General features: G+C 40.1%; 2 protein-coding genes across 12 annotated transcripts in view; both read right to left on the bottom strand.

Moving 5' to 3' along the window:
• The window catches only part of DNAJB13 (DnaJ heat shock protein family (Hsp40) member B13), a 171,083-nt gene extending 168,866 nt beyond the window's left edge, over positions 1-2,217 (bottom strand). For all 6 annotated transcript variants that reach the window (XR_014068419.1, XR_014068418.1, XM_081539598.1 and 3 more), the window contains exon 1: positions 2,106-2,217. Coding sequence is in view for 4 of the 6 variants with exons in the window: in XM_081539598.1 (XP_081395724.1) it covers positions 2,106-2,173 (68 nt within the window). In the remaining 2 variants the exon portion in view is untranslated. The remainder of the gene's footprint in view (positions 1-2,105) is intronic.
• PAAF1 (proteasomal ATPase associated factor 1) overlaps positions 2,106-15,522 on the bottom strand; it is a 46,749-nt gene continuing 33,332 nt past the window's right edge. For 5 of the 6 annotated variants that reach the window (XR_014068417.1, XM_081539580.1, XM_081539579.1 and 2 more), the window contains 2 exons: positions 13,474-13,556; positions 10,657-11,113 (listed from right to left, as the gene is read on the bottom strand). Coding sequence is in view for 5 of the 6 variants with exons in the window: in XM_081539580.1 (XP_081395706.1) it covers positions 11,036-11,113; positions 13,474-13,556 (161 nt within the window). In the remaining variant the exon portion in view is untranslated. Of the gene's footprint in view, positions 2,321-10,656; positions 11,114-13,473; positions 13,557-15,522 lie in introns of those variants that run through there. The other variant, XM_081539578.1, reaches the window with a different exon arrangement.

Here is a 15,522-nt window from a genome sequence, read left to right as displayed (position 1 = left end):
TAAGAGTTGTTTCAGGAAAGAAGGCTTAAAAACTGTTTAGAACATAAATGTTTTTTTAACCACTCTTTATAAGACATGGTTTCATATGCAAATGACTGCTCTGCATTTTCATCTCATTATCTCATATAATTCTATTTCAGTACCACAACAACTTTTTTTTTTTGAGAGATGGAAAGACTAAGGCTCAGAAAGGTTAAGTAATTTGCCCAGTTCCTACAGCTAGCAGGTAAGAGAACCTAGGTTCAGACCTGGATTTTTCTAATGCTTCAGTCAGTTCAATTCAGTCGCTCAGTCATGTCCAACTCTTTGTGACCCCATGGACTGCAACACGCCAGGCTTTCCTGTCCATCACCAACTCCTGGAGTTTACTTAGACTCACGTTCCTTGAGTCAGTGATGCCATCAAACCATCTCATCCTCTGTTGTCCCCTTCTCCACCCACCTTCAATCTTTCCTAGCATCAGGGATCTTTTCCAATGAGTCAGCTCTTCCCATCAGGTGGCCAAAGTATTGGAATTTCAGCTTCAACATCAATCCTTCCGATGAATATTCAGGACTGATTTCCTTTAGGATGGACTGGTTGGATCTCCTTGCTGTCCAAGGGACTCTCAAGAGTCTTCTCCAATATCACAGTTCAAAAGCATCAATTCTTCTGCGCTCAGCTTTCTTTATAGTCCAGGTCTCACATCCATACATGACTACTGGAAAAACCATAGCTTTGACTAGACGGGCCTTTGTTGGCAAAGTAATGTTTCTGCTTTTTAATATGCTGCCTAGGTTGATCATAACTTTCCTTCCAAGGAGCAAGCATCTTTTAATTTCATGGCTCTAGTCGCCATCTGCAGTGATTTGGGAGCCCCCCAAAATAAACTCTCACTGTTTCCATTGTTTCCCCATGGAAACAATGCTTCTAATGCTTAGGTTGGGCTTATCTTTCTGCTTTCCAACTGTCCTTTCTCCTTGTAACATTTCCCTAGACAGGTCTCACTGGCCAACCAAATGTTATGAACAGTGGGTGACATCACAGACTGTCCTGAATTGTTCTCTAATTGATTCATGAGTTTGTGTCTTGTTTCTCAACCACACTGTAGACTCTCTCCAGTTAGCTCACTGAGATCCCCTACTGGATGTGATCCATGGTAGGCAACAATAGTAGGCAAGGTGTCTGAATACTGGCTTTGCCGGTTATTAGGCACATGGTCCTGGGATAATAATGGTATCTACCACTCAGGGTGTTGTGAGGATTAAATGAAATGATAGAAGGTTCTCAGAACAGCATCTGCACAATTCAATGGAGTGTAGCTATTGTCACTAGTCCATTAAATTGTCCTAGATTCCTCCTTTTTTCTTTACCCTATGATGATCCAATTAATAACTAAGTCCATTCTCTCTTCTCTCTCCAGCTCACTGCCCTGTTTCAAGCCTCATCTTTTTGCCTTGATTATCATGACAGCCACTGAAGGGGTGTCTCTCCTTCCAATATTAGCTTCCACATTCCCTGTATGTCCCCTTTTGTAACATTCATCAAGCTTACTGTGACTTTTTCAACATCTGTATTCATCAACAAAATTAAGCTGCACATCTGATTCACAATTGTATCTCCAGCTGCTGAGACCGCACTGAACCCACATAATATTCAACAAAAAACATTTTTTCAGAAAAATGTTCTGATTCCTGCCCCAGATTTCTCAGAAATACCACAAAGTCCCCGAGACTTGATGGAACTATTCAGAGATGGGATTTATTCAATACCAAAACCCCATGTGACAGCAGAATAAAATTTGTAATACATCTATCTGGCCAGGTCACTCTCCTGTTCACAATCATGTGGGTCTCTACAATATTAAGGATAAAGTCTCCTTTGTTCTCATTTTATTGCTAGGAAGACCACGGTACCCAGGGAGCAGACAGGGCAGAGAGGGTAAGGGATGATGAACTGGGAACCCTGATGAAACCCAAAGCCAGGATGTGGGTGTGCAAGAAGTAAGAGAAGGAAGATGATTTACCTTGCCTGCCCTAAACTGTGCAGGAAAGTTCAGTTTGGAAGAGATGAGGGTGGGGCCTGTCCCAGCACAACCCAAAAGCTTTGCTCCTGCCCCAACTTACGCCTTTTTGATCTGAGCATCTTCTGAATTGCGAGTGATTTGGAGCACAGAGTAATAATCCTGGCCCATGGCTGGCTGGTTGTCAGTCGGTGGATAGTCCTGACTCCAGCGGCAGGTCTGTTAGTCTGCATTCCTTGGTTGCTCCTGACAACTGCACAGGGGCACTCTGGGAGTTGTAGTCCTTCCTTCCTAAGCAAACCTCCTTCTCACCTGTGCCTGTAGAGGAGGGATTGAGAGAATGAGGACTGATTCTGTGAGCCTGATAAGAAACCAGAGTTTCTAGGGAGAGTAGAAATTGGTTTTAATTAAAAGTTTTCAGAACAAACAGATTTGGCTATTTTTAAAAAATAAATATTTATTTTAGAATGTTTTCAGATTTTTAGAAAAGGTGTGAAGATAGCATTCTCATATGCCCCACACCAGGTTTCCCTTATCATAAACACATTACACAAGTATGGTACGTTTGTCAGAAATAATAACCCATATCCATACATAATCTATGGGGGCTTCCCGGGTGGCGCCAGTGATAAAGAATCCATCCACAAACGTAGAAGACACAAGAGACACGGGTTCGATCCCTGGGTCAGGAAGATCCTCTGGAGTAGGAAACAGCACCCCACTCCAGTATTCTTGCCTGGAAAATTTACATGGGCAGAGAAGCCTGGTAGGTTTACAGTCCATAGGGTCACAAAAAGTCAGACATAACTGAGCGACTGAGCACATACATAATCTATAACTAACTCCATACTTTATTCAGATTTCCTAGTTTTCACCTTAGTGAAAAAAACCCTAGTATTTTTTTTTCCTCCTGTTCCAGGATCTGATCCAGGAAATAACATTAAAATTACTTGTCATGTTTCCTTAGGCTCCTTTCGTTTACAGCTATTTCTCAAAATTTCCATGTTTTTGATTACTTTGACAGTTTGAGAGTATTGGTCAGGTATTTTGTGGAATGTCTCTCAGTTGGGATTTGTTTGATGATTTTCTTATGATTTAGACTGGAGTTGGGGTGCTTTTGGAAGGAAGACCACACAGGTGCTATCCTCATCACATCAGGTCAAAGGTGTGTACCATCACGACTTATTGCTGAAGACACTGACCTTCCTTGATCACCTGCTGAGGCAGTGTTTCTCAGGTTTATCCATTTCTGGCTTGTACTCTTTGGAAGGAAGTCATTTCATAACCCACCATTAAAGAGCGGGGAGTTCCACTGAGGGACCTCCTTGAGGGCAGCAGTGCCGTTTTCCTCTCAGTCACCCATACCCAGCCACCAAGCTCAGACCATTTTACCTCCTAGATGTCTCTCAAGCTCCTCCTCTGCTTGTCCTTCTCCTAGCCATGGCCTTGCTTTGGCTTTCTTCTCTCAGCAAGGCTACCACAACTTCCTCGCTGTCCCGCCACCTTATCTCTACCCTGCCAAGACCTCACTCCACTGACTGCCCAGTTAATCCAAGCTGTTCATCCTGGCACACAGGCACTCTGTGATCTGTCCCCTTGTACCTGCTCTTACCTCTCACACCCAACTGTAGCACCAGCAATTGCCCAACTAACCATTCTCTCTCTCACACTCACCTGTGCTGCCTCGTCTGCTCAGACCCTCCCCACCATACCCACCACGGACCCTGGCTTCAACCCAGGTATTTTTTTCTTATGAAATAGTCTACATGCACAAGAGTAGCATTGGAGCATTTGTTACTGAAGGACAGTTGCCCCTGTGTTCCCCTCCCTACTTATCATTCTCTTGTTCTATTATTTTATTATTGAGTTGGCCAAAAAGTCTGTTCAGGTTTTTCCAAACCATTGAAGAGAAAAACTAGAATGAAGTTTTTGGCCAACCCAATACTATGCCATGTATCTTGTTGCATACTGGTAAATGTTTAACAGGCTTGCCAGAAGGAAAAAAAAAAACAGCCCTGAATTATAGCACTTACCAATTCCTCTAAGGTTGGCACAAACCATCTCCACATACCACTGCATGTATCCTAAACATATTTACCTTTTCATATTTTTAAACTTTCTAGAAATGGTATAATCTATGCAAATGGTATGTTGGTGCATGTATGTGACATCTTCATAGTAGCTGTTTAGCATTCACTGCTGATCCGGAATATTTGGGCATGTGTATCAACTCTGCAAGATAATGTCAGTTTTCTGATGTCAAGATTCTAATTTACAATGGCAATGTAGTAGTATGTGTGCGTTCCTTTTTGCTCCACATTCTCACAATTCTTGGTGTCAAAGTTTTAAATGTTTGCTGATATAGGTGTGAAATAGCATCTCACTGTGGATTTTAATTTGCATTTCTTGGTGGAGGTCTTTTCATTTTTATTGCCAATTTTTTTCTTCGTTGTGAAATGCCTATTTACATCTTTCGTCCATCGTCTTTCTGGGCTGTCCTTTTTTAGAAAATTGATTTGTGACTGTTTATGTTTTATGTTTCTTTGTTGATAATATAAAATACAAACCCCTTCCACCTTGGAGCTTGTCTTTTTACCATTTTTTTTTTAATGGGTTCAAATTTGTCAATCTGTTTCTTTTGGGTTATACTTTTTGTGTCTAGTTTACGAAATATTCCCTATACAAGGTCATAAATATCTTTACCTGTATATTCTTCCAAAAGTCCATTTGACTTTTAAATCTTTAATCCACTTAGAACTTACTTTTCTGTATATGGTTCCATGTAGGTTTTTTTCTTTTCTATATCCCATTGTTCAAGAACCATTCATTCAACAGTCTGTTGTTTTCTCACAAGTCTGTATGACTGCTGTGTTATATACAGATATTACATAAATGCATGGTTTGTATCTGTACTACTGCTACTGATCCATGGGTCTGTCCCTGAGTCAGCACCTCACTACAGCCCTTTCTCTTCTCCTCCTTCTTCCTCAGGAGTAATTTCTCTAGGTACTTAGCCTCCTATTCCTCTCAAAGGGAAGTGTGTTCTTAAGAAAGGAACTAATATCAGTCATACAGGGAAAGAGAGGTGCTACATTTGAAAACTCATCTCTAATAGTGGATGGAAAATCTTGATGGTTCCCTGATGACATTTCAGATACTAATGACTGAAAGAATTCTCCTGGGTTCTCTGAAGCCACACTACTACAGTGGAGGGCCTGCCTTAACATATTATAGAACTTTCATGTTGTTTGAAGCAAAAGATCTATTTTAGGTATATTTGGAAGTGACAAAACACACTTTTGCAATTGGGTCAAAGGACAGAGAAATCAACTAGAAAGCTAAGAAGTGTAGATGTTGGGTGAGTTGGGTGGTCAGAGTGATCATGTATTGATGTTGCTGAGCTCACATGCCATCTGTGTGACTTGAAGGAGGTTTACTTAGTGGCCTCAAGTTTAATTTTACTGGAATAAATAGGAGTATTAACTCTACCACTGAGTTGGTGTGAAAATATTAAATAAAACTATACAAAAGCATGTATCACATGGAAGATGCTCCCTTAGCACTGACGCAGCAGAGTCAGAGCCAAATCCTGTTAGCTCTTAGTTTTATGACCTTAAAACAATCATTTCTTAGCTATAGTTGTCTGCTTGAAAAATGAACATACAAACATACATACAAATATACATAGTTGTCTGCTTGTAAAATGAAAATGTGGAATTACTGTTTATATTTTTTGCATTTCTGAGCTTTCTCATGTATTTAATTTGCATTTTTACTTAACTAGTAATATTGAACATTTTTTCTTGGGTAATGGCCATTTGTTTTACCTTTTTTTTTTTTCTGGTCATGCAGCTTGTGGGATCTTAGTTCCACAACCAGGGATCAAACCTGGGCTCCTGCAGTGAAAGTGCTAAATCCTAACCACTGTACTGCCAGGAAATTCCCTGCTTTACCCTTATTACCAGAAAAAAAAATGTTATTAAACTCAGAGGGTTGGGGGAAGGCTTTGCTTTATCTGGGACTGGCTGAATGGAGAGGAAGGAGACTCTAGAGGAACACCAGGTGTGCAAGGGCCGTGGTGATAGGGAAGGAGATGACCTGGGTGGGTGGAAGATTGGTTATTCACAGTGGTATTGAGCAAATAAGTGAATATACTGAGAATTATGAGAGCCAAGCTTCTCTTTGTTGGAGAAAGGAGGTATATATGCAGAAGGTGGAGCTGGATTGAAATTGGTGACATCAGTGTGAACTCATGATTTTTAATATATATAGAATGATGGATGTAGAAAGAGAGATGTATAGATGTACTATCTTCTGACAGGGCCTAGAAGCAATAATACCCCAGGAGTAAAGAGCATACTATTGCCCAGATCTTGATTTCTGAATACAATTATCCACTAAAAGAAACCAGGGCTACTTAGACAAATGATTGATTTCAGGCCTGGGGTGGGAAATCATAAGTTGAGGCTTGACTATCTTATGGGGCCAGAGAATGTTCAACAGCTAAAAGAAGGATGGAAAAATGTTAAAAGGACATAAGATACAGCTTGGAGGAACACCCACTGGCCCAAATAGGACAATTTAAATACCAAAATAAATCACAGTAACAATGGATTATAATCTATAGAATAAAAGATGAATCTATGAGTTATCTATAATAATATATCTATGACGAATGAGTGAATGAATAAATAAATCAGGGAGAAGGGAATGTTCTTCCTTACAGTAGAATGCTGCTTATAAATGTAAAGAGAATAATGGAATTAGAAAATCACCACTTGGCAATTATCATAGGAATAACTGATTCAGACAGAAATCATTAAAGAATGCTAAAACTAGTTGATACAAGATTGTTGAGGAATAGGATATTTATATAGTCTCAAAGTAGTTCTTCCTCAAATACTTTTTAACTTTGCTGTGGAGAAATCTCATAGATACCATTTTAATTGACTTAACTTATCTAACTAAAATAAAAAGGATGGACAAAAATAAGAGTTGGCAAGGACATGGAAAAATTAGAACCCTTATGCTGGTGGGAATGTAAAATGGTGCAGCCACTTTGGAAAATAGTTGGCAGTTTCTCAAAACATTAAACCTAGAGTTACCATATGACCAAGCAGTTCCACTGTTAAGTATATATCCAACAGAACTAAAAACATATGTTCATAGCAGCACTATTCATAACAGCTAAAAAATGTAAACAGCCCAAATGTCTATCATCTGATGAATGGATTAAAACACTGTAGTATATCCATATAAAGGTGTATTAGGGTTCTCCAGAGAAACAGAGCCAATAAGATATGTTTGTGTGCATATAGAGAGATTTATTTTAAGGAATTGGCTCATGTGATTATGGAAGCTTGAAGAGTCCAAAATCTGCAGGACAGGACTGCAGTGCAGTAGGAGACCCAGGGAAGAGTTGCAGTTCAAATCTACTGCAATCTACTGGCAGAATTCCTTCTTGCTTGGTGGAAGTCAGTCTTTCTCTATTAGGGCCTTCAACTGATTGGATGAGGCCTTATATTATGGAAGGTAACCTGCTTTACTCAAAGTTCACTGATTTAAATGTTAATAGCACCCAAAAAACACAGAAACGTACAGAATGTTTGACCAAGTATCTGGGCAACCTGGCTCAATCAAGTTAACACATAAAATTAACCATCATAAGTGGGTTAAAAGAATGAAGTACTGATGCATGCTATTAATGCTATTAATACACCATTGACGAACCTTGAAAATTTTATGCTAAGAAGCCAGACATAAAAGGTCACATATATTCCGTTTATATAAAACATCCAGAATAGACACATCCGCAGAGACAGAGTCCACGGATCAGTGGTTGCCAGGGCTGAAGCATGGGGAGTGACTGCTGAAGTATATGGGGTTTCTTTCTGGGGTGATGAAATATTCTGGAACCGGTGGTGATGGCCGCACTACCTGGTAAATAAATATACTAAAAACCACCAAATCGTGTAACTTAAAAGGGTGCATTTTTTGGTTTGTGAATTATATCTCCAAAGGAAAAAAAAGTTAACATCACCAGCAGAGAGACAAATCAACATTGCCTGGCTCCCAATACCATGCTCTTAGGATGGAGAATTACTTTGGGAATATTCCTGCCCAAATATATAACCTGAATCTAATCATGAGGAAACATCAGACAAACCCATAGTGGCCTTTGTTCCAAAAATATCAGGGTTATAAAAGGAAAAACTGAGGAAGCACTCTAGACAGAAGCCAAATAAATGTAACGTGTGATCCTGGATTAGACCCTGGACCACAAAGGAAAGAGTGACTATAAAAGACACTGTTGGGAAAACCAGCAAAATTTGAACGGGGTCAGCAAACTGGATGGTAGTATAGGATTAATGGGGGTTTCCTTGTTTTGATAGATGTACTGTGGTTATACAGGAGTGTCCCTGATTTCAGCAAATGCATACTGAAGTAATGAAAGCTGAAAGGATATAACATTTGTGTATTACAAGTGATTCAGAAAAAACATGTATATAGCATATATAACCTGTGTAAAAAAAAAAAAAAAATATATATATATATATATATACATATATATATATAAAGAGAGAGGGAGCGAGAGGGTGATAAAGCAAACATAATAAAAAGTTAACAACTGGGAGATCTGTGTGGGGATATACTGGAATCCTTTGAACTATTCTTATAGCTTATCTGCTAGTTTGAAATTATTTCAAAATAAAAAGTAAATTTAAAATATATCCACAAAGAGATCTGTTCAAGAAAAATCAAACTTTACAAGGCTATTGTGAGGATTGCGCCTGGCACACAGTATATGCTCAAGAGCCACTGCCACTGCCAGTTTTTCAGGTCCGAGAAACAGCGGTACTTTCACGAGAAGTCACAAGGGGACATCTGAAAACCAAGAAACAAAGTCTAAGCACAGAGCTTCCCTGGGCCTGCAGTGTTCCAGATGGGGGTTGTCAATACTTCCTCACCCAGAATGCACTCCTCAACCCAAAAGAAAAAAACTCTGCTGCAAACTGGGGATGATTCCATTCACAGTAAATAAGGCTTGGGGTACCTGAAAGCTAGCCTTTGCTCCTTCTGTTTGGGTCTGGATTTCAGGACAGCTGTCAAGAGTCTGCATCCATCACAATCAGGATGTCAACTCTGGAGACCTGTGAAAAGGGGTTCGTGAATGTGATGGTAATAAACAAGAATGAGTCCTGGAATGGGAACTCAAGAGAACCACTTGCTGTGTGAACTGAATCAAAATCTTCCTCCTCCGATTTTGTTAATCTGACTTCTTAGAGGTTCCCCCAGACCTCCTAGCTTTCAATGTTTCTGAGCTCTGGAATATGTCCTCTTGAGTCTACCTGACCCTATCACAAATCATTCTGTGAATGAAATTGCTCTAGTCCCTCAGGTCTCGTGACCACACGGTGTAGTGGAAGGAGCATAGGCCTTGCAGACACAATGAGAAAGGTCCAAATCAAGGCTCTGGTACTTCATTTCTTGAGCCTCAGTTTCTTTATCCTTTAAACAGGAATAATACCATGTTATGAGGATTAAGTATCTAAATACAGTAACTAGAACAGAGTAGATATCCAGTAGATATTCAATGAATTACAGTATTTTATTTTCAATTTGGTTTAGGCAAAAGCAACCAGAAGGAAAGTATAGGATTTAAAGTTCAACTGTGTTCAAGTTCCTACTCTCTATGACCTTTGGCTAATTACTAGATCTCTTTGAGTCTCACTAGCAGTCTTTTTTTTTTTTCGGTTGTGCTGGCGCAGTATGCAGGATCTTATTTCCCAAACCAGGGAACAAACCCATGCCCCCTTGCAGTGGAAGTGCAGAGTCTTAACCACTGGACTTCCAAGGAAATCTACACTTTTTATTAAAAAGAATGAGGAAAGTCCAACTGTATTGAGATGGAAAGAACTCAGAGACACTAAGTGAAAATAAACCATGGAATATATATAATTATGATTCCATTTTTATGTTTAGGGAAAAAAAGAAGTGACCATGTTGTACCCATGCTTAAAAAAGTGTTCTGTGGTTCCCCAATGGCAACCAAGTGAAGCTCAAGCTCCTTACCTGGCATTTAAGTCCCTTCACTATTTGGACCCTGTCAACCTCTTCAACCTCATCCATGAGCACTGAGTTTCATCTATGACTAAATTGCCCTTCACCATCTCTTTTTGTCTCTCATATTTTAGCAGGAATTAGAATCACCTGGAAATCATTAAAATACTGATTGTGGGCCCCATCCATAGAATTTCTGATTTAAGTCTGAAAAGGGAAGGCAGTTCCCATAATTTCTAACAAGTTCCTGAGTGATCTGATACAGCTATTCTAAGAACCACACTTTAACAGCTGTCACCTTTACAATGATATGATTCAACTTCATCACCTGTATAGAAGCTGACCAATCATATCAGTTTGCCCAGGACAGCAAGTCCCATGTAGCAGAAAACCCTTTAATCTGAGGAAAACTGGGATGGTGGTTACTATCCTTCCTGTTTAAGAATCTTTCCCAGGTTGCACATGGGATACTTACTGCTACTGTCAAGTAGCCCTTCCCTATAGCCAGGCTGACAGGAAGTGCCTGAAAAAGGAATTCCATCACCATGACTGACTTTTTGCTAGAGCAAGAATATTTAACAAAGTTTCTCAAATTCAGACTCCTCCATATTCTCTTTATTTCCTCCAGAGAACAAGCTTTAGTCCTCCAGTCCTTGTAAACACTGAACACAATCGGTGTGGAATCACACTATAAGCATCCATTTCCTTGCCCTATGTTGCTGGGCTGAGTTTAAGGAAGAAGTTGGGACAGATGCAGCGAGCACATGTGAGCTTCTTACTCAGTTCAAAGTGGGTCTTGTCATGGAATGACAGCTCCACCTGGGCCAAAGCAGCTGACTTTCTATTGTTTCCAAAGGGTACCCAATACAACAAAGGTCACTCATGGTCCTTCCATGGTCCCTGATGATGTTTCTGCTCACTGTTGATCAGAGTCAATCTTTTTCATTTACTAGGACTCCTCTTCCCAAGGGGTCAGAGGTCGGAGAGCTGATAGCGTCGCACAAGACCATCTCTACAACATGTGTAGATCTGCTTCTCCCATGTGGCTACCTGGAACACAGAGAGTTCACAGCTCAAAGGAAGCCTGGGATTCTTCCACTTCAAAAACATAAGAGTCTTGTCATTGACCCCTATTAGTACAAGGGAGTCTGAGAAGATTTACTGACTCCAAAGATAAGAATTATATCCATGTCATATATTTAAAAAATAGCTGACCAGAATCAAGGGAGCTCATGAGTACAGAACCGAGAAACTAAGTGGCCAATTGGAGAGAAAACACACTAGTGTTGTGCATGGTTTAGAGCAGAGGGGTCTGTACAGGGGAGCAGGTGGTCCACAGAAAAGCCTGGGGAGAAGGGGGCACAGAGGATGAGATGGTTAGACAGCATCACCAATTCTACGGACTTGAGTTTGAGCAAACTCCGGGAGATGGTGGAGAACAGGGGAGCCTGGCATGCTACAGTCCAGGGGTTCTACAGTCAATGGGGTCATAAAGAGTCAAACGTGACTTAGGGACTGAACAACAACGCTGCCTCCTCCAGAAGAGGGCGCTGTCACATTAAACCCTAAAATCGCCTTTGACAGAGCTTAGGGATAGAGTAGGCAACGGCACCCCACTCCAGTACTCTTGCCTGGAAAATCCCATGGATGGAGGAGCCTGGTAGGCCACAGTCCATGGGGTCGCTAAGAGTCGGACACGACTGAGCGACTTCACTTTCACTTTTCCCTTTCATGCACTGGAGAAGGAAATGGCAACCCACTCCAGTATTCTTGCCTGGAGAATCCCAGGGACGGTGGAGCCCGGTGGGCTGACATCTATGGGGTCGCACAGAGTCGGACACGACTGAAGCGACTTAGCAGCAGCAGCAGCAGCAGCAGCAGGAATAGAGAGGTTAGGAATAGAGAGAGGGTGCAGCTAAAATTAAGTTGGTCCCTTACATCTGTTATTAAATTATACTTGGAAGCCTTTGGCGGAGGAAGAAAAAAAAAGAAGGCTTTGGTATCCCCGAACCTCATAAAATTATATGCAAAGAAGTTCTCAATATGTGCCTTTTTTTCCTGAGAAAGATTTCATCAAATTCTTGAAGCAGTCTGAGACAAAGGAGATTAAGAACCATTAACTTAATGCAAATGCATGAATTCTGGAGTTAGCTTTAATCACAGGTGTGCCAATATGTAGCTGCATGACCTAGGGCAGCTTTCTCAACCCCTTTGGTCCCGTTTCTTCATTTATAAAATGAAAATGATGTGTTAATTCACAATATAGAACACTATGTAGGAACTTTTTAAAATGAAGTATATCTATAACCATTTGTCTGGAAAGAGCTCTAAAATGTTAAGTAAAATAACCTAAGTCATACAGCAATACATAACAGAATGATCCCAATTATGTATAAACTAAAGACAAAACTATATTATTTACATAACTACATAAACAAAGGTGTAAGTACAAATTCTCCAAAAACAGTCATAAAAGATACATGACAAACTATTAATGCTAGTTACTTTAGGAAACAGTGGAACCAGAAGTCTTAAAGCAGACTTTTAAGTCTGCACAGTTCTGCACTGTTTGAATTTTTATACGCGTGTATAAATTATGAAATTTTTTTAAATATAAGAAAATAATAGGAATAATAATATCTATACTTCAAGGTATGATAACAACTATTAAATATGATATGTAAAACAGCTAGAACAATGTCTGGTCAACAAACATTATTTCCCCTTTCATTTTTCTCTTTCTTCAGTTCAGTTCAGTAGCTCAGTCGTGTCCAACTGCGACCCCATGGACTGCAACACACCAGGCCTCCCTGTCCATCACCAACTCCTGGAGTTTACTCCAACTCATGTCCATTGAGTCAGTGATGCCATCCAACCATCTCATCCTGTTGTCCCCTTCTCCTCCCGCCTTCAATCTTTCCCAGCATCAGGGTCTTTTCAAATGAATCAGCTCTTCGCATCAAGTGGCCAAAGTATTGGAGTTTCAGCTTCAACATCAGTCCTTCCAATAAATATTCAGGACTGATTTCCTTTAGGATGGACTGGTTGGATCTCCTTGCAGTCCAAGGGACTCTCAAAAGTCTTCTGCAACACCACACTCTAATCAAATCAGTCTTGAACTTAAATAATAGCAACAATAAAAGTAATATTTACAGAATAGTTTTCATATGCATTATTTCACTGTTATCCTCACTTTACAGATAAACTGACAGACTGAGGAAGTAAAGTGACTTTTTCAGCTTCTAGAACCAGCAAATGATGAAGACACTCTGACTCAATTATTTTTCTCTGTCCCACTCCTAAGTATTGTATTACCCCTAGTAATCACAAAGTTTCTGCATTCAGTCCCCTCCAAAGCCCTGGGTCCCAGGTGGAAATCACCCAGGCCTGGTTTGGTCTCAGGTCTGTACCTTGTACACAGGGTCACAGTCAGCCCCAGTGAGCTCAATCACATAGTCTAAGTCTTGCTGGACAATGAAACAGCTTCCATCACCTAAAAGACAGAAAGAAAACTTAGTTAACTAAAGAGAAAGCTGCATGCAAAGTTACCCTCAATATTTTAATTTATTTCTGTACATCACTAGCCTAAAGAAAACTGCCTTAAGACCCAGAGTGGCAGACAGGACTCATGGTGGGCCAGATATGAGGTCCTACAGTGACTCCCTAAAATGCTGGCCTCAAGAGGATTTGAAGGCCAAGTGCAAGCTCAATGGGAAGAGTTGTCTTTGATTAGCAATAACTGCCAAAAGCACAGAGCAAGCAACTACAGGCTTATACAAGTATTTGCAAACTTATCCTAGAGAATGATTTTTAACAGGGAATTTCCCTATATAAATGTTTTCTTTAAGACAACTATGTCCCAGGGACTTCCTTGGTGGTCCAGTGGTTAAGAATCTGCCTTCCAATGCAGGGGATGTGGGTTCAACCCCTGGTCAGGGAACTAAGATCCTGAGTGCTGAATGGCATGGTATCCAGAAAAATTAAGAAGAAAAGTAAAGAAACAGAAGTCAAAAAAATCATCCATATCTACCACTCAAAGATAAATACTATTCACAATTTAATGTATTTTTCTAACCTTTTCTGTACAAATTTTTATTTTATATGGTTGAGAGCACATTGCATAGAAGAATATCTTTAAGCATAAAGTTTTTTCTATATTAAGACTATGACTTTGTATAGAACTCTGGAAAAGAATCAAAAGATATTAATTAACCATTTCAAACATTTAAAATTTGAAAAACTGCTTTCCAAAATTATATATAAGTTAATTTATTTTATCTGTTAATCAATCTATACTGTACCCAGCAGTATACAGAGGATCTTCTTTCCTGCATTCTCATTATTAAAAATAATCTTTTCCAAAACAGAATCCTTGTATTTTAGAGGTATAGGGAGGTAAGAAAGTACAATTACTATAGCTCTTCCCTTGCATTCAAGTTTCCACACACAAACCTACTTGATAAGCCCAACCTTCATTCCCATTCTGTTTAGGAAGCCATCTCTAACCACCCCATATAGTAAACCCTTTCTCCAGTCGACCTCTTGTAACACTTACTATTGCTCTGACACTTACACGTATCTTTCCCTATACCATAATTCTAATTTTGGTGAGTGTGTGCTTCACCACTGGATCATGATGATCAGAAACACTTTTTTAGGAGGGCAAGGGTTATGAGCAGGGCTTCCCTGATAGCTCAGTTGGTAAAGAATCCGCCTGCAATGCGGGAGATCTGGATTCGATCCCTGGGTTGGGAAGATCCCCTGGAGAAGGGAATGGTTACCCACTCCAGTATTCTAGCCTAGAGAATTTCATGGACTGTAGAGTCCATGGGGTGGCAAAGAGTCGGACATGACTGAGCGACTTTCACTTCACAAGGGCAAAGGTTAGTTACAAGAGTAAGAAGAAACTATCACTTACAGAATATCTACTTTATGTCGAGTACCTATTTTATCTAAGTAGAGACTTAGAAAAGTGAACCAGCTCACCAAAGATATAGGACGATTAGATTAAACCATACACAACTGCCATTTTTTTTTTACAACTGCCATTTTTACATAAATATAAACATAAATTAACAAATAAATGAAGACCTATTCACTAGGTCTTCATTGCTGCCATGTAGGCTTTCTTGAGTTGCAGTGAGTGGGGGCTACTCTACATTGCAGTGCTCAGGCTTTTCATTGCAGTGGTTTTTCTTGTCGTGGAGCACAAGTTCTAGGCGTGGGGGTTTCAGTATTTGCAGCATACAGGCTCAGCAGTTGTGACACATGGGCTCAAGAGCACAGGCTCAGAAGTTGGGGCGCATGGGCTTAGCTGCTCTGGAGCATGTGGAATCTTCCCAGACCAGGGATCAAACCTGTGTTTTTTTATCCACTGGGTGACCAAGGACGTCCAACACCACATCTTCTTAAGCAAGTCACCTGTTGACGGACACCTGGATTGTTTCTACATCTTGGCT

This window comes from Giraffa tippelskirchi, chromosome 11, assembly GCF_054371585.1.
Source record: "Giraffa tippelskirchi isolate mGirTip1 chromosome 11, T2T-mGirTip1v1.2.pri, whole genome shotgun sequence".
Taxonomy (NCBI): domain Eukaryota; kingdom Metazoa; phylum Chordata; class Mammalia; order Artiodactyla; family Giraffidae; genus Giraffa; species Giraffa tippelskirchi.
This window is presented reverse-complemented; position numbering and strand designations above follow the sequence as displayed.